Consider the following 18,944-nt stretch of genomic DNA (forward strand, 5'->3'; position numbering starts at 1 on the left):
GCTAGCAAGCATTTGACTTTGGGGCTGAGAGCCCCCAGCTCGTCCTGTAGAACCTAGGGCGCTAGACTCCTGGCCCCGAGTTCCTGGTGAGGCTGAGGCTGTGGCCCTTGGTGTTTGCTCGGTGTGAACATCCTTTCCCATATGGTGAAATGGCGTGGGTGGGAGTACTCCATGGCTCTGAGAAACAAACCTCCAGCCCAGTCCTGTGCTCACACCTATAATCCAAGCCATTTGGGAAGCTGAGGAGTTGAGCTTGGCAAGCTAGCAAGACCTCAAAACAGAAGAGGAAAAAAAAACAAAGGTATCAGTCCATTGGAGGGGATTGTGGGAAGGATGAAGTCATCCAAGATAGCATCTGTGTTCAGAAGAGAGGTGTAGAGAAGAAGCCCTCTGCTTTGTAACCCAGGATGTAGAAGACAAGAAAGCCAAAGAAGGGCAGGGCAGACATGTGACTCTATGCAACTTCCACCACAACAGGTGGCTTTCAACAGCAAACAATGTCACTGTGTGCATATTGTTTCCCAGTGGGTCTCAGTTTAGTCAGGTTTTGTTTTTGGTTTCTTTGTTTTGACACAGGGTTGTCACTAGGTAGCCTAGCCTGGCCTCGAACTTGCCATCTCTCTGCCTTGGCCTTCTAAGTGCTGGGATAACAGGCTGAGCTGTCACACCTGGCTAGTCAGCTAGTATTTAAGATGTTTGTTCATCTCTGGTGGTGCTCCCCCACCCCCCCCAGGACATGATGTCCAGGGGAAGAGAGCACATTTGTTAAGGGGAGGAGTTTGAGTCAAGCTCAGTGGCAGATCGATTGCCTAGCATGTGTGAAGTCCTGGGTTCAATCCCCAGCACTGCTAGAAAATCATAAAAATGAAAAAGAGCAGCTGTTGGGCTGGGGATATAGCCTAGTGGCAAGAGTGCCTGCCTCGGATACACGAGGCCCTAGGTTCGATTCCCCAGCACCACATATACAGAAAACGGCCAGAAGCGGCGCTGTGGCTCAAGTGGCAGAGTGCTAGCCTTGAGCGGGAAGAAGCCAGGGACAGTGCTCAGGCCCTGAGTCCAAGGCCCAGGACTGGCAAAAAAAAAAAAAAAAAGGAAAAGAGCAGCTGTGTGGGAATCACACCTCAGAATTCTAGCACTACTATCTCTTAGCCAGTGACCCTGGTTGTTCCTTGGTGGGAAAGGAAGAAGAGAAGATGAGAAGAGGAGGGGAGGGAAGGGGGGGGCATTGTCCTCAGTGGAAATGAGATATAGCTTGATCAGCTTCTTGCCCACAGTCTCAGGAGGGAAGCAAGGGCAGCCAGTGGATCCTGCTGTCCACTTCCTCCTGCTTCATGCTCTTCTATCCTGGGTCTTGTCTCCTGCGTGCTGACAGCTCAGGCATAGCCACTGTCTTGTGGTCAGAGCCAGAGATAAGGTCACACTTGAGCCACTGCAGACCGAAGTACTGAACCCTCCAAAGAGGACACACGCAGCCGAGTGAGCCTCCCTGGGTAATGGTTGGAGCTCAGATTTCCTTTGGGTTTGGGTGACACCGGTGGAAGTCCTACCCCCCTCAAGATTGCCTCCTCGCCCTGGGCCACAGAAACGAGGTGTGAACTCTCAGGGCCTTTGCGTTGCGGGGAGGCTGGCTCAGAACGGAATGTGTCTGTCAGCAAGAGCACGAGAAGCATCCAGGTGATCCTAGAAGTGGCTTCATTCCTCTGGCCCTGAAGCTTTTGCTGACAAGCCGTGCTGGAGGCTCTGGGACCAGCCCTCCTGGGAGCAGGGTCAACCCCCCCCCCCCCCCCCCCAGCTCACCAGCTTCTCCGGCTCCCATCCCTCATGGTTTTCACGGAGGCTGCAAAGGAGACTGCATTTCCAGCCTAAGTAGAAACAGACAAGGGATGCTCAGAAATCTAATTTGAAAGCTATCTTGTAATGGTTTTTGCGAGATGCTGGGGATGGGAGAAGAATGTGTTTGGTCTGTCCTTGAGGCACGCACTGTTTATTCTTCTACGATTTATTTCATTGATTGCCGAGCAATGTGCTACACCCAGTGCCAGACACAGAGACAGATCAATGAGATATAGCTCGTGCCCTGGGGACCTCTGGGGGCGGGGAGGGAAAGTGAGTGGACAGCGGAGAGGACGGCCCTGGTCTCAGGCACTGGCCCCGACAGCAGGCAGTTGGACAGAATCCAGTCAGTTTTCAGATTATGTGGCAGACTCTTCGCCCCCCATGTCTTTGCCCTTTGCTGGCAATGGGCCTTTTATTGGCCAATGGGACATCAGTGATTGGGAGAGCAGTTGGGTTCTTTTCTTCAGCAGCATTAGGTTTGAACTCATGGTCTTGCCCATTCTAGGCAAAAAGCACTCTTTTATTTGATCCACACTCGTGCCCACTTGAGATGTTCCATTTCTGTCAACAAAGTATGGGAGACCCATTTACCCACTGGCTTTTGCACATGCATGTGTGTGTGCTCACACACACGCACACACACACACCAGTCCTGGGGCTTGACCTCAGGACCAGGCTGCTGACCCTGAGTAACTAACATTCTACCACTTGAGCCATGGGGATGACTTTGAACCACAGTCCTCAGATCTCAACCACCTGATTATCTAGGATTACAGGTATGAGCCATCACTCTGCCAAGCCTACTATTATTTGTATCTAAATTGAAGATGAAATTCTCCATCAAAATGTAATTCTCTTCTTAAGCCTTTATATTAGCCAATATTACAAATGCCTAAATTATATCTTGGTATAAAATTTTGTGAGACATTGCCTCAACCAATGGCTGGGCGTACTGGTGTCATCTCAGTTACAGGAGAAACATAAGCAGTAGGATTACAGCGCAGGCCCGCCCTGGGAATGAAGTGAGACCCTATTTGGAAACTAACCAATGGAAAAAGGAGTTGGAGGCATGGCTCAAGTGGTAGAATGCCTGCCTAGCAAGTAAAAGAACCTGAGTTCAATCCCCAGAACCACCAAAATGGGGAAAGAAAAAAAAAAAAAAAAAAAAAACCAAGCCAGATTGATGGCCATTCTCAGCCTCCAGCCCAGGGTCTCCTGGGCTCCTTGAGGTCTCATTAGCAGATCTATCTAGACATGACCCCTGGGATCCAAGACTATACGAAGGTAAAAGACAAGTCAACTGTTCTGCCTTCATGCCAGCACTGTAGGGCAGAGGCAGGACAGGCAGCCCCAGGGAGAAGGGGCAAATGCCCATGGGAGGAGGAGGCATTCAGTGGGATGCAGGTTTTGTAGGCTAAGGAGCATCCTCTGCCCCAGTGCTGCGCCTATCCGCTGCAGGTGCCTCCGTAGGCACACCTGAAACAAGAACTCCGTGCTTTGACCTCTTGGCAGTTTCAGATCTCAAAGGATCTCAGGCTTTAAAAGACCGGAATCATGATTTCTTTGGCGCTATTGTTCACAGGTTTTCAGCAGGCTCACCTGTCTGTTTCATGTGAGTTCCATGTGCCAGCCGCATCGTGGAGCCCTGTACATGGTCAGCTTGACTGGGATTTTGGGTGCCCAGATAGCTGAGCAGTTTAGGATGAGAGGAAACATTGGAATCAGGCAGAATAAAGCGAGTTTCCCTCCCTTGTGTGGATGGGCCCTGTCCCATAAGAAAGCACGAGTAAAACAGAAAGTCTGGCCTCCCTCTGAGTGAGAGGAAATTCCTCCTTCCAGATTGCCTTCAGAGTGGGACATCGGCTCCTCTTCTCCCTTCACTCAACCTGAAATATGGGCTCTTCCTGGACCTCAAGCCTCCTGGCCTTCAGACAGGGGCTACATCCTCTCTCGATTCTAGGATGCTGGACTTAGACTAGAGCTAAGCTACCTCCTCGCTGCTCTGGGTTTACAGCTTGCCAACCAATTGGGACTTGGATGTTGTGATTTGCCAGCTGAATGAGTCAGTTCCTTACAATAAGTCAACACGTATGTGTCTGTGTGAGAGAGACAGACAGACAGAGACAGAGAGGCCTGTGTGTGTATATATACACAACACTGTCAGTTCTGTTTCTCTGGACTCTGACTAGTACACACGACCTTTCCCAAGAACGTCCCAAATCCTCTTTACTTTTCTCATTTCACAACAATGATTCCTCAGCACTCAGAAGCATAAGCCAGACTTCCATGAAGTGGCATAGTGACCCATCTTTTGCTCGTTTCCAACCACATGTGGTACGTCCACCCATGAAGCGTGAGAGGGAGCTCACACCTTGGATATGGCACTCCGCGTTCCTCCACACGCGACAGCCCCCTACCACTAACCGCAAGGGAGGCTGGGAAATGTAGTAATTACCATTGACATCTACCAACAGCTTCCTGTGCAATGGCTGCTTGCTAAGCACTTGAATGCTGTCTGTTCAGAGCCCTAGCTCTACAGCTAAGCTCTCCCATGATGAAATAAATCATCCACTGAGAACACAGGCTCAGAGAGGTTGAGGAGGTGAGCCAAGGCCACGGCCTTCATCAGGCTGGGTGAGAGATCTGAACCCAGATCCCTGCACGCCCGGAGGCGTCCTCTGCACTCCTCCCTCATCACTGTGAAGATCTCCCCGAGCCCGGTGCAGGTTGGGACTGGTTCTTGTTCTCTGCTTCATCTCTGCTTGTCTTCTGCAGGAGTCATGAATTTTTAAAACTTGTGCAAGATCAACAAGTTCACCCAGAGGAGACAGCAAAAGAACAGAACAGGCAGAGGCAGAACAGTCATAAATAAGCCCGGCAGACTCTTCCAGGCACCGTGCACAGCAACGGGAAGTGAACCCTTGTGGGCTACGCTAGGAGGCAAGAGGGGGCTGCTGCCCACCCCACAGCCCTTTCCCTTTAGTGTGGATTGGGAAGGGGGGCAGTTAGACTAGGGCTACAGCAGCTCCTCGTCATGAGGAGTGAATGCAGCCCCCAGAGCACTTTTGAAAGGTGGGCCCAGCCAGGCACCAATGGCTCATGCCTGTCATCCTGCTACTCAAGAGGCTGAGATCTGAGGATGAAGATTCAAAGCCAGCCTGGGCAGGAAAGGCTGTGAGACTCTTCGATGAACCACCAGAAGGACAGACGTGGAGCTGTGGCTCAAGTGGTAGAGCACTAGCCTTGAGCATAAAAGCTCAGGGACAGAGCCCAGGCCCTGAGTTCAAGCCCCAATACTGGCACAAAAACAAAACACTTCCCCAGAAGGGCCCTCTGTGTGTGGTCAGGTGGGCGGGGGGGGGGGGGGGGAGGGAGAGCTAGTGTTCACACAGCTGGTGGGGGGGGAGTGCCTGAGTTGGGTAGGGTTCACTGGGTGTCTGTCCCCATGGCAGAGTGGGAGGGCCGAGTCCTGTGGTCCACTTTGTGCTCTGGACTAGGAGAAATAGCCAGTGCTGGTCCAGCTGGTGCCGGTGCCCAGCATGGTCTGGAGTGAGCAGACTTCCCTCCGCTCAGCCCTGAAGTGGGCAGGGCAGCAGGGCCCAGGAGGATGACCCCGGGGTCTCGCAGCTCTTTCGGGATGGGCAGAGGGGACGTGAAGTGAGTTGTCATTTCAGTATCACTTTGGAGGACTTCCAAGGCCACACAAACAACACACGGCACACAGAAAGCCGACGAGCCAAACCTCCTCTTCTGGCTCAACATCTTCTCCTTGTACAAGCAGGAGAACCAGAGAGGAGCCATCCATTAAGAGAGGTCACACAGCAGTATCTGCCCGTGGGCCAGGGGCCCCCTCCCCGCCACTGCAGCCTCCCAAGCACAGACCAGGGAGCTTGGTGTGGAGAGACCACCCGAAGGACAGCTGTTGTGTTGTGTTTTGTTTGGGGATTAAAACTGTCATTGAGGGCTTGATTTTGAAAATAGCCTGGAGAAGCTCTGGCTTGCATCCACGAGGTGACATCAACCTGATCGCCAACATGGCCTTGGGAGCCAGGCTGCCCAGGTTCCAGTAGCTGCTCCAGCCCTTCCTAGCGGTGTGACCCCAGGTGTGTTGTGCAGCCTCTCTGTGCCTTCGCGTCTTCTTTTGCAGGAGAAACCGATCCTGGTCCCCCCCCCCTTCCAGGAACGCGGTGAAGGTAGTTGGCTGATGAGATGTACCTAACGCACCCTGGGTGACTTGCTGTCATTGCTTACATGCCTCTGGGGATGGGGATCTCACCCCCCAGGGCAGCCTGCTCTGCTGAATGGCTTGGTGTGTTCAGAAGCTTTTCCATTAAATGGAAGTCTGCTGATTTGTCTCTTCACAGCTAGAGCTCAGCCCTCTGAGGCCAGCCATAAAGACTTAGCAACCAAGGCTCGATGACGCACGCTCTGTTGTGCAGTCTCATTTGCCCCAGTTAAGCCTCGTTTGGGAAGCACAGCCCCCATTTGGCTCAGAACACCTTGGGGCCTATAAGGTCTGGATGCCATTGGTCCCAGCTCCCCCACCCTGAGCCCCGGAGCTGTCCTCTTTACAAGTACTTAAACCAGGACCTCCCAAGACTCAGAGGGGAGGCAGGGCTGGTGTTGAGGGTGGAAGCCCCCTGAGGTAGGCCATGACACCTGCTTTCTCCAAGGAGGGAAGTGAGAGTGAATCTTACCTGGTGTGGTTATGTACACCTATAATCCCAGCACGTCCAGCCCATGCTACAAAGCTAGATTCTACCTTAAAAAAAATAGAGTGAAACCAGGTACCAGTGGCTCAAGCCTGTAATCCTAGGTTCATAGACAGACAAGACTCAAAGTGGTAGAGTGCTAGCCTTGAACAAAACTGAAGGATAGCACCTAAGCCCTGAGTTCAAAAGCCCCATGCCCCATGACTGAAAAGTAAAAATTAAAAAACCACCACAGAACAACAGCATCCTGCCTCCTGCCTGGGAGGGGAGTGTGAAGAGAGATGACTCCAGACTTGGTGCCCAGCACAAAGGAAGCGCTGAATAAATCAGTATAGTGACAAACAGAAAGTGTAATGAATCTCTTCCTTCACTGTACAGACAGAAGTGAGGCCCACAGGTCAGAGGCCCAAAACTCACACAGACATTTGGTCGCCGCTAGGACCTACATCCAGGTGGGCAGACTCTCGGCTGGTACCCTGTGCAGGGGGACCCAAGACTGGGGCCACCTGACCATCTTGCAGTTCCATGCCATGACCACTGGGTGTCGCCACACAGCAAAAAGAAACCTAGGCCTGAGGCATCCAGCAGGCTGACCTATGGGAACAGGGACAGGAAAAGCTGCCTCCTTCCAGAACTCCAGCCAGAAGGCCTTCATCAGCTTCAGCCACCCAACATGCCCTCGGGGGACCATTTCAAGCCATGTGTTTCCACCCTCTGCCCTGATAGAAAGAGACCCGGCCACTGCCTCCTCAGGGGCTGCTTTCCCCTGTGAAGCAGTGTGTATTCTCCGCTTAGGAGTACAGAAGGGGCTAAGGGAGGGAGCCATGAGTCTGTCTTGCAGCAGAAGCAGGCCCTGAACTCAGGTTCCGGAGTTGCGCTTTGTATCACCACAGCACCTGGCTGTACCTGAGATTCACCTAGACTATGGGCTCCCCAAGGGCAGGGACTTGGGGAACTCTGTCTCCCTTGGGCCCAAGCCCTTGCCTGGCAGCTAGTGAGCACTTCGAAGGCATCTCTCTCTCCAGGGCCTTCCTCTGTCTGGTAGACAGTGCTGACTGTGTGTAAGGTGCTAGGCTAAGTCCTTCCTTTGAACTCCAACCTTCAGGCAGATGTCAAAGAAGAGACAGAAGCACAAGTCTCTCATGCCTCAGTCTTAAGCATTCAAGGGCAGAGCCCAGAGCTCCTGCTATCCAACCTTGGGGTCTGAGCTGTGGCTTCTGACCACTTCTGCAGGTACAATTTGAAGGGTTCTGCCCTCTCCAAGGACTTTGTCCTATGTGTGCACCCCATCTATTGTGGTCTTCCTTGTCCTGTTTGTTTTGTTGTTGTTGTTTGCAGAGCTAAACCAGAGCTGGCCAAACTCAGGGCCTTGCACTTGTCAGGCAAGTGCTCATCCACTGAGCTAAATCCCCAACTCCATTTTTTTTTTTGTTTGTTTGTTTGGTTTTTGTTGCCAGTCCTGGGCCTTGGACTCAGGGTCTGAGCACTGTCCCTGGCTTCCTTTTGCTCAAGGCTAGCACTCTACCTCTTGAGCCACAGTGCCACTTCCAGCTTTTTTCTATATATGTGGTGCTGAGGAATCGAACCCAGGGCTTCATGTATACGAGGCGAACACTTTACCACTAGGCCATATTCCCAGCCCCCATTTTTTTTTTTTTTTGCCAGTCCTGGGGCTTGAACTCAGGGCCTGGACATTGTCTCTGAGCTTTTTTACTCAAGGCTTTCTTGCTCGTTTGAGTGAGAGTACCTCTTCTGGCTTTTTCTGTGCATGTTGTACTGAGGAATTGAACCCAGGGCTTCATGCATGCTAGGCAAGCACTCTACCACTAAGCCACAGTCCCAGCCCCTTTTTAAAAATCTCTCTCTTTTTTTCCGGGGAGGGGGGTACTGATGCTTGAACTCAGGGCCTGGGTGCTGTCCCTTAGCTTTTTCACTCAAGGCTACCACTCTGCCTCTTGAGCCATAGCTCCCCTTCCAGCTTTTTACTGGTTAATTGAAGCGTCTTGTGGACTTTCTACCTGGGCTGGCTTTGAATCATGATCCTCAGACCTCAGCCTGTATAGCTAGGATGACAGGCGTGAGCCCCGGGGGCACAGCTTTCTCTGTGTGTTTGGCCATAAGCATGCATACAGGGGGCTGGGAGCCTGCCTCTGTTTTCCTGTTAAGGCCTTGGTCATCTGACACCAGGGCCTCTCTGTGAGAGTCTGGTGCAAGCCCCTTGCCGGCAGGGCTAGTAGGATCAGAGCGTGTCTTGGGTGGGGCTGCCTCTTCCTTCTACCTCCCTGTTCATTTACACCTCTCTTTCCCAGGAGAGCAGGGGTGCAGTGGAACTGGCTCACATATTGGCACAAGATGAAGAGAAACTTCCAGGGCATCTGTAAGTTGGCTACTAAACTCTGCCACTTCAACTCTGTCAGTTAGATGACCGGACTTAGGTGCCGATGGCTCATACCTGTAATCCTCGATAGGTGGGGGGCTTAGATCAGGGGGATTGCAAGGTGGCAGAAAAGTTTGTGGGAGTCTCCTCCTCAATCCACAGGTGGGGGCCTCCAGCCAGCCCCAGCTATGTGGGAGGCTGCAATGCGGAGGATCCCAGCTCCAGGTCACCCTGGAGAAGAAAAGCCTGTCACCTTCACAGAGGGAGGCTGGATGTACCGGTGTACCCATCATCCCGGAAACACTGGAAAGCCTGAAATAAAGTAGTTGGGGGGGGGGGGGTATACCTGGGGACCTCTCAGCCCAGGTATGTACCCAGACAGAAAACAAGACCCTAGCTAGAAAACAAATTTAAGGGCTGGGGATATGGCCTAGTGGCAAGAGTGCTTGCCTTGTATACATGAGGCCCTGGGTTCAATTCCCCAGCACCACATATATAGAAAATGGCCAGAAGTGGCGCTGTGGCTCAAGTGGCAGAGTCCTAGCCTTGAGCAAAAAGAAGCCAGGGACAGTGCTCAGGCCCTGAGTCCAAGGCCCAGGACTGGCCAAAACAAAAACAATCAAACAAAAAAGAAAACAAATTTAAAAAATAGGACTCAAGCTGGTTGCTAGTGGCTCACATCTGTCATCCTAGCTACTCAGGAGGCTGGGATCTGAGGATCGAAGTTCAAAGCCAGCCCAGACAGAAAAGTCCCTGAGATTCTTATCTCGTTAACCAGCAAAAATCCAGAAGTGTGGCTCAAGTGGCAGAGCGCCAGCCTTGAGTGAAAAAGCTAAAAGACAATGTACAGGCCCTGAGTCCAAGTCCCAGTACTGGCACAAAACAAAGCTAAATAAAAGCAGGACTGGAGGAGTGGTTCAGTAGGAGAGTGGTCACCTACCAAGTGTGTGACCTGGAGTTCAAAGCCCAGGAGCAACTCTTCCCCCACCCCCTCCCTAATGGAGGCTGCTTCCTATCTGTTGGGTCTGTGTGGTAGAAATCCTATACAGTCCTGAGCTAGCCTCCCAAGGCCCCTGTTTGGTAGCTTTGTTAGTGGGGATATTTATACCCCAGAAATTGACAAATGTAACAAACCAGAACCTTCTCCTGGAGGGTTGAGGGGGAGGAGAGAGGGGAGGGAAATTGTCTAATTTACAAGCTGCCCCTGTGGTGGGCTGTGGAACCATACGAGGACCTGGTTTAAACCACAGCCTCATGGCTCCCTGCCCACCCCACGTACTGGTTACATCTGGCAAGAGGTTTGGTATAATCCTATTATCCTTGGGGAAATGGAGGGCATTGTGGGGCAGGGAGGGGTGTGGACGAGAAGGCTTCTGCTCACAGGGTGGTGGTGAGATTGTACCAGAAAACGTGTGTGAAAGGGTTTCGCACAGACTTGCCGGGAGCAGAGCACAGTAAATATTAATTTACTGAGAGGCCTAAGAGTGGGCTTCAATCTTCACCCATGTTTGAATCTCAAGCTGGCTTATTTTCTGATTGCCAGGTCTCTGGCCAGCCAAACTGCTTTTGCGTGTCTAAGACTCATGTTCCCCTTGTAAAAATAGAGATAATAAGAGCTACCTGGAAGAGCTGCTCAGAAGATGGAGATAAAAGATGTAAAGTGTCTGGTGAGAAGTGGCTACTCAATAAACGGAGCGATTGCTTGGGATTATCTTTTATTTTATGTTACTCAGACAGAAGCGCCGTCCTACTTGGCGCGGGCAGCCAGGGAGGAGGCAGGAGCGGCAGAGCAGGGTTTAGACTTGGCCCTCCTCTCCTGGCCGGGTCACAAGCCCTTCAGTGAGGCCTTCAGGCCTTCAGAGTTGTGGGGACGCTGTTGCCAGGCACTGGTTGCTAGGCAACTCTCTGTGTCTTCAGGCTGGGCCACTGGTTTGTCCGAGCTGCTCCAGCCTCCTGTGGCCTTTGTGGACCACACAGCTACTGAGGAGGGCAGGTGAGGGGTGGGGCCGGCTGTGTGGGGCCCTAGGAGAGTGGAGCCAGCACCCAGAGAGAAGTGGGGTGGGGGGGAGGCCCGGGAGCCAGAGAGACTCAAGGGTGGGGCTGGGTGTGAGCCATGGAGCTAGGGTGATCCAGAAACACACCCAAGAAACACCCAGCTCAGGGGCCCAGGCATGACTCTCAGCCCCGTCACTGACGATGAGCAAGCCATCCCCGGGAACCTCAGTTTCCCAGCTGTAAAATGGGGGTGTTGGGTTCATAGTAAGGTAGGAAGAGGACACCAGACACGAGTAACCACGAGAGGACGACTGAAGAGCAGTTCTGTTTCTCTTTTGCCTTTTGAGGTGTGGGTGTCTAGGATGGGGGTGGAGACCTAGAAAGAGAACCTGGCCAGGTGGGGGTTGACTGTCTCCCACTGGGGACCCCGGAGCCGGGGTTGGGGACTGAGGAGGCTCCCCGTGTTCCCTCTTAGGCCCTCAGGGCCCTGCCCCGCGCACAGCACCATGATGGGGAAACTTCCCATGGGCGTTGTCTCCCCTTCTGTGAAGATGAGCTCAGGGGGCTGCTCCGACCCCCTGAAGTTTTACGCCACCAGCTACAGCACAGCCTACGGTGAGAATCTCCCCCCCTCGGGGAGACAGGATAGAGGGGCCCTCAGGGAGAGGCTCGGACCGTTTCCCCCGCCCCGTTTTTCCCACCCTCGTGCCTTCAGGCAGCACTGTCCACCCCCCCACACCCAGCTCCCATCTCACTGTGACCCCTGCGCCCCAGGGAATGGCCGCTGTCCCCTTCCTCCTCCTCCCCTCTGCTGACCCGAGCGCCTGCCCCTTCCCCACCATCACTCCTCTGGCAGGACGAGATGAGTTCAAGCCCCGAATGGGCAGCCACGAGGGCACAGGCTACCAATCAAACTACCGTCCCCTGGTCACCTACCAGCCCAACATGGATACGGTGGACAATCCGGCCATGAGGTATGGCCTGCTGAGCCCCCGCGTGCCTGGGATTCTAGGGGGCTCGGGGTGTGAGGCCGGGGCACCCCTGAGGCCTCTAGGAGAGGAGCAGGAAGTGGGGGAGCCGCTCAGAACAAGGGCAGGGGCCCAGGTGGTGCTGGGGGTCCCAGCTCCTGCTCTGCCTGCCCCCCCACCAGAGAACAGGTCCGAGACAGTTTGCAGACAGTGGCCAGCAAGAGCTACTGCCCCATGGAGCTGCCCGATGGCAAGGACCCCCTGCCCTGGAGCATGCACCAGACCCCCTCGGGCTACGGGCGGGAGAGGCTCCACACGGGGGCCGTCACCAAGGAGGTCAGCGTGGGCAGCCCTGGAGGGGAGGCAGGGAGGAGGCCGAGAGGTTGGAGGTCGGAGGTCGGAGGTCCTCCCGGGGCAGCACTGCTCTCTGTGGTTGAGCCTGAAATGGCCTTACGGAGGAGTCCCCTTGTGGAGTGAGGGTCCCACTCACCTTTAACCACCCCTCCATCTCTGCCCCTTCCCTCCATCACCTTCCTGTCCAGTTCCTTCCACATCTCTATCACCAACCCCAGCCTGGATCCTTCCCACAGTCTCCAGCAACCCACCCAGCGTCCAAGCCCTTTTCCCACCCTCCCACTGCTATGATCACCCCACCCATCCTCTTGGTTTGTGTGTATGTGTGTGAGAGAGAGAGAGAGACAGTATCACAGGGCTTGAACTCAGGACCTGGGCGCTGTTCCTGAGCTGCTTAGAACTAGCGCTCTACCCTTTTGAGCCACAGCTTCACTTACTGCTTTTTGGTGGCCCACTGAGAGATAAGAGTCTCGTGGACTTCCTTGCCTGCCCAGGCTGTCTTTGAACAGCAATCCTTGGATCTCGGCCTCCTGAGTAGCTAGGATTGCAGGCGTTTGCCCCCAGCCCACCCAGATCCGTCTTCTTTGTTTCTCTCACTGTGATTACCATCATTCTTATGATTACCTAGCCTTTCGTTCGTTCATCCATCTGTCCATTCATTCGTCCAGGTTCATCCAGTCCATCTACTGGGACCTTCTCTTTTCTAGTTGGAGGAGATAGGAGCAGGGGGGGAAGTAGGGATGGGGTAAGAGCTGGGAAAAATCTTGCTGTGGGGACAAAGACTTGAAGGAAGGGAGCCTCCTCTAGTTGCAGCCATTTGAGCGCCATGAGGTCCGGGCAGTGCCCGCTGCAGGTGCCAAGGCCCTGTGGAGGGCGTGTCAGAGGCGAGGGGGCAGCAGAGAGGCAACTGGCTGCAGCGGCAGGAGAGGCAGGAGAGGCTACACCTCCCTGCCCTGGAGCATCATGGGACCCCACCCACCGGATCCTCCTGGGGTCGCTGGGATGCTGCCCGGGAGTGAAGGGCAGAGGGAGAATCGGGAAGCGTGGGCCGAGGGTCACAAGGGTCACGGGTGACTCCTTCCTTCCAGGTCAGGAAGGTTCATTTCGACACGCAGGACCACGGACCCAAGACCATCACGGGGCTGGAGCCCAAGGAGGTGCCCCTGCTCCACCAGCATTTGGATAAGGGCTCCCTGGAGTTGGAGAACCTGCGCTACGTGAGTGGAAGCCCGAGGCTGGGCGCTGGGTCTGTCCCCGTGCTCCGATCTATGCCCCCCGCCGGCCTGGGCTAACTCACCCAGGGAGACCCTGGAGGGGGACTTGGGCACCAAGAAAGTCTGGGGAGCGGGGGATTTGGATAGTTCCCAAGGGGCTTGAAGGTGACCACCGTGGCCGTCCTGCTGTCCCCCCTCTGTGATCCAGGGCCCACGGTTCATGACCTCTGAGTACAACTCCAAGTACCTCAAAGATGTTCCCCGCCAGCCAGGTAGGCCCAGGGGTGAGCTCACCCCGCCCTGTCACACGCTGCCTCAGGGGTCCCCATAGAGCGGGCAGCCTCTCATGTCCACGGCCGCTGGCTCGCGGGGCCTGGTGGGGCTGAGCAGAGCTGGCTGGCTCCTGGCCTGTCATCTGGCCCTTTCTTCTGCCCTCCTCTGTTCTGGAATCTTCATCCTGGTGACCAGGATCCTTCTGTCTCAGAGCCCCCAGTCCTCAGCGCCAGGGCTGGGACGCAGGGCCTCCCGTGTCTTTTACAGATATCTTGCACAAAATGTCTATCGGCCCCAAGGGGGAGACCGGCTTCACCGAAGAGTCCACCACGAATCCGATTGTCTTCCAGCCACCGTCCCAGGTCCCCCCCGGAGACCCGGTGAGTTCCCTGCACCTCTGAAGCCCAACGTCTCTGAAGCCGTCTGGTCTACAGACGTCCGGCCCTTTACAAATACGCATTGTAAATCCCCACCTTGAAGACTGGCACCGGTGGCTCACCCCTGTAACCCCGCTACTTGGGAGGTTGTGATCTCAGGATCACCAAGCGAAGTCGGCACGGGCAGAAAAGGCCATGAGACCCTTAGCCTCAATTATAACCAGCAAAAAGCCAAAAGTAAAGTTGTGGCCCAAGTAGTAGAGGTCTCGCCTTGAGTGGAAAAGCCAAGGGAAGACCGCGAGGCCTTGAGTTCAGTTCTCAGTAGTGGCACACACACACACACACACACACACACACACACACACACACACACACACACACAGAGCGCCCCATGTTCAAACACAGGATGAAAGAACTTAGTGGAAACCAGTGCTTTGGTTCAATTCCCCCATGACAGCGAGGAGAATCTTGAGGTCTGAAGAGATGAAGGGGTGCAGCCAGCCAGGCCCCCGTGGGTCTGCCGGGTCCCAGCCACTGTCACGGGGCTGGCCATTGTCCCCAGCCTTTTCCTCTCCTCAGTCACCCAGCGAGGCCCATCTGTGAGGTGCAGTGCCGCTGTGAACTCAGCACAGTGAGGGGTCTCGAGGTAAAGGAGGCATTGCGAACAGGTGCCAAAGCTGAGGCTCCCCCGTGAACCCCTGTTTCAGATCCTCCTCCCCAGCCGGAGTGTCACCAAGTCCGACTTCATGCCAATGGCTCACCCCCAAGTACGCTGCTGCCCCGGGGTGGAGGAGGGGTTCCTCGGGGAGGGGGGACAGGGGCTGCCGGAGAGGTGGCCACTGCCAGAGGTGAGGCCACGATCGCTTCGCTTCCTGCAGGGAAGTGACTTCCTCCCCATGCTGGCCAGAGGCTCTGAGCGGGAGACAGGCTACAGCCGAGTGAATGAGAGGACCCTGAACCCCAGAGTGAGTGACGGGGGTCTCCCTCCAGGGGACCTGGCTCTCCCAGGTGGAGGGGAAGGAATGGCGGGCTTGGAAACAGCCAATGTGACTCGGCAGGCAGGTGAGGGGCGTCTGTCTGGCTTCCATTCTTTTTTCTTTTTTTTTTTTTTTTGGTCTGTTAGGGGACTTGAACTCAGGGCTTAGTTGCCGTCCCTGAGCTCTGCTGCACAAGCCTAGCGCTCCACCCCCTTTGGGTCATGGTGCCACTTCTGGTTTTCTGGTGGTTCACAGGAGATAGGAGTCTCATGGACTTGCCTGCCCGGGCTGGCTTTGAACTGTGAGGCGCAGTAGCTAAGCTTCCAGGCGCCTGGTTCCTCAATCCTGTGGCTCTGACCTCTCTAGGTACCCCCACCGAGCCTAGAACCCAGCAGCCGGCAGTACCAGTCACCCCAGCGAGTACAACAGTCAAACGTCGCCATGCTTGGCAGGGACAATGTGGGGAGAAAGGTGAAGCCTGTCCCGCCCCGCCCCCAGCCCCCACCCCCCACCCCGCCCACCCCACCTCATGGTTCCCTCTCTCCCTCTGGCATAGGAGCTCTCGGGGTTCACACTTAACAACCCCACCTACTTCCGGAGCTCCTGTGACCCCAACAGGGATCAGCATTACCTGACCACCTATAACCAAGGGTGAGATCTGCCGTGGACGCCCATTTCACAGACCGGAAGACCGAGGCTGGGTGGTAGAGTGGCTCATAGCCCGGGAGATGACCCATGCCGACTCTAGTGTGGTGCTCCCCTATGCCAAGCCCTCAAGTCAAGCTTTTCCTCGGGGGGGGGCGGTTGGGGAAAGGCGGGGAAGTGGAGGGTGGAGGGGAGGCAGCCAGGCAATAGGGATAAGGGGTGGGGGGTTGTTAGGAGGCCAGCCGTCTGTTCGCCGTTGGGAATCATCCCAGCCCCAGGGTGAGAGCGTGGGCGCCCCCTAGTGGACAAGGGCTAGGGTGCCCCCCTCCCCCCACGGAGGAGGACGGGCAAGGCCAGTGCCCCGCCCACCACCCCTCCCTCTGCTCCAGGTACGTGGACAACACCCCCAAAGGTCGAGACTGGGAAAGCTGGACTCGGGGCGGCCCCCAGCCCCAGGTGGCAGGAAGCTATCCCCTCCACATGGAGGCCACCCCAAGCTCTGCAGAGTGCCAACGGCGCCTGAACCCCCACATGACAAGGTAGCAGCCCTCCCGCCAGCTCTGTCCTCTCCCTTCCCACATCCCTCAGCCTTTGCCCAGACACTCCAGGCCTGTCCAGGCTGGCTTTGAACTCGGATCTTCAGCTCTCTGCCTCCTGAGTAGCTAAGATTACAGGTGTGAGCTTCAGAAGCTGGGCCTCCGGTTGGGTTTGACGCCATCTTCTCTGCCTCCGGGCTCCCCTCTGTCCAGTGACTCCTCCCTCTGGGCCACTGCCCCCCTCCCGCCCCTCCCTCCCTCCAAGCAGGGGTGGGGGAGGGGCACACAGATGAATGGACGGCAGATCGGCCTCTCTCCTGATTCCTTTCGACTCAGTCCTTCAAAACCTGTGCTCACGTGACATGGCCCCCCGGGTTGGCAGGCACCCATGTTTTGTGGCTTGGCTGTTTGGCTCCGGCCTGGCCTATTCTCTGGCTGTCAAGGAGTTGCTGGCAGAAGACAGGGTCCAGACCTCTGCTGCCCCCCTTCCCTCTCCCTCCCTCCCTCCCTTTCTCCCTTCTTTTCTCTGTCCAGCCTCCTCCTCCTCTCTCCCCCCCACAGAACTATGACCTCAGCTGACCCCTTTTCCCGAGACCCACCGCAGGGCAGCTACCACCTGCCCTCCAGCTGAGCCTGAGCCCTGGGTAAGGAGCCTGCACCCCCTCCCAGGCTGTTCCTGGGAGCAGCGGCCCTGGCAGGGGGTCGTGAACCCCGGGTTCCAGTTCGCAGAACCACTCTGACCTTGCTTTCCTCCTTTCTCCCCAGTGACAGGAGCTGAGCTCTGCTCCCCACTCCCCCAACCCCACGGAGAGCCCCTCAGCTACTTTCCTAAGGAAATAAAGAGCATAGCCGCAAAGGATGGTGGCAGTCATTGTGTGTGGGGGTGCTGGGGAAAAGAGGGGTGACCCAAGGTCCTGAGTGCTGAGGTGGAGCTGCTAGGGTGGGATTTGAGGCCTGGGACAAGTTGGAGGAGGAGTCTTTACGGTGGTAGGACAAGGCTTCTGCCCCCCACTTCCCTAGGCCTCAGTTACTGGGTCTGTAACACACAGGTGGGGGTAGGACAGGACGTGTGGATGGGTTGAGGAGACAGGGTTTAAGTGGAGGAGCAGAAAGAGGTCAGAGATCAGCCTCCAGAAAGATGGCGGTGAGTCCCAGATGGCTGGACAGCAGGACATCCAACACGGGGATGGAGGCTGATTGCCGAGGTCGGTGCTAAGGCAGCCTCTTTGTGAGAATGAGAACACACCTGTGGACACTGTGCCTTAGCACAAGCCCTCACAGGCAAACATCCGTGGGACGCCCAGCCTGCAATCTGGGCTGGTTCTCAGGGCCCTTTGCCTCACAGCCAGGTGCGTTTGTGCACCAGCCAGGATCCAGAGGGGCCCAGAGGAGGCAGCTGTTCTCCCTCCCCTGCTCTGCTTGGGGAGAGGGGTGTCTGTAGGGGGGCAGCTCTGCCGGTCCCTAAACCCTGCTGTGCCCAGTGCCGTCCATCCATCCATCCATCCACAGCCCAGTTGGGGCTCCATGTGGGCTGTGGGTGGCTCCAGCTGGTCCCCGCCTTCGAGGAGGTGGAGCTGAGGACACAGAGTCTCTCAGCTAGAACCCCAGCCGGGGGGGGGGGCACAAGCGGGGGACCCAGGGACAGCCGAGAGGCTGTGGGTGGGGACCTGCTGGTCCATACCCCCAAGATGAGGGACCAGGCCCCATCGCAGAGATGGAGCTCTGCCCCAGTGGTGGCTGGGCGGTGGGTCATGGGGGGGGGGTAATCTACACAAAGCACACACCACTGTGAACAGAAAGTACAGAGACCGATGACCCCCCCCACGCAGGCACACACACACACACACACACACGCACACGCAGACACCATCACAGCAACAGACCAGTGTAAACTCAAAACACTACCACACACAGAAACACAAGACAAACGTGCACAGCATACAGATATACATGCACACGCATTTGACGTGCAAGGACATGGACACACAGACATAGGAAAACATGTCCATCCAGAGAATGGCCAGCACGTGTGTGTGCACACACACACACACACACACTTCCTCTGTGACTCTTTCCCCCAAGAGAGTGTTTTGGGTTGGTTTGTTTTTTTTTGGCCAGTCATGAGGTTTGAACTCAGGGCCTGGGCACAGTCCGTGGGCTTCTTTTGCTCAAGGCTAGTGCTCTGCCTCTTGAGCCGCAGGGCCACTTCCAGTTTTCTGAGTAGTTAATTGGGAATCACTGGAGTCTCAGGGACTTTGTTGTCCACGCTGGCTTTGAACTTCAATCCCCAGAGCTCAGCCTCCTGCGCAGCTGGGCTGACGGGCGTGAGTCACTGGTGCCCAGTTCAGGAGAGTTCTTTTCCGCCCCACAGCTCATGTTCCCCATTTTCTCCAGCTGACACTGGAGCCTGTTACCCTCTTCCCCTGCCCTCCCCTCCCCTCCCCCGCCTCCCCGGCGTCCTGGGTCTGTAAGTTGAACAGCCCCACAATGACTCCTGTCCAAAGGCCTACATGAGGGCATCAGATGGCAGGAAGAGGGGCCGGAGGGGCCGGGTGCAGGCCTGGGTGGCTTTTTGGTGCCCTGGTCTGGTACACGGGATCGGTGACAGGTCACACGGAAGTGGACACAGGTGGGGCTCCTGGTGAGGACTGGGGTCCCAGCCTGGAGTAGAAGCCTGGTA

The 18,944-nt window shown here is 55.7% G+C and overlaps 1 protein-coding gene across 1 annotated transcript; it reads left to right on the forward strand.

Moving 5' to 3' along the window:
- The first annotated feature begins 11,426 nt into the window (after positions 1-11,426).
- Ppp1r32 (protein phosphatase 1 regulatory subunit 32) lies at positions 11,427-17,120 on the forward strand. Its single transcript, XM_048360614.1, has 13 exons — positions 11,427-11,535; positions 11,777-11,894; positions 12,071-12,224; positions 13,331-13,459; positions 13,665-13,728; positions 13,997-14,109; positions 14,814-14,873; positions 14,985-15,071; positions 15,450-15,554; positions 15,640-15,734; positions 16,118-16,267; positions 16,826-16,908; positions 17,001-17,120. Exons 1-12 carry the CDS (start codon positions 11,427-11,429, stop codon positions 16,893-16,895), a joined length of 1,254 nt encoding a protein of 417 aa, XP_048216571.1. The 3' UTR covers positions 16,896-16,908; positions 17,001-17,120.
- The last annotated feature ends 1,824 nt before the right edge of the window (positions 17,121-18,944 follow it).

The sequence above is a fragment of the Perognathus longimembris genome, chromosome 13, assembly GCF_023159225.1.
Source record: "Perognathus longimembris pacificus isolate PPM17 chromosome 13, ASM2315922v1, whole genome shotgun sequence".
NCBI classification, from domain to species: Eukaryota; Metazoa; Chordata; class Mammalia; order Rodentia; family Heteromyidae; genus Perognathus; species Perognathus longimembris.

Coding starts and splice junctions, on each gene's coding strand:
- Ppp1r32 (XM_048360614.1), top strand. CDS start 11,427: ATGATGGGGAAACTTCCCATGGGCGTTGTCTCCCCTTCTGTGAAGATG. Junction 11,536..11,776: donor CAGCTACAGCACAGCCTACG/GTGAGAATCTCC, acceptor CTCCTCTGGCAG/GACGAGATGAGTTCAAGCCC. Junction 14,874..14,984: donor TGCCAATGGCTCACCCCCAA/GTACGCTGCTGC, acceptor CGCTTCCTGCAG/GGAAGTGACTTCCTCCCCAT.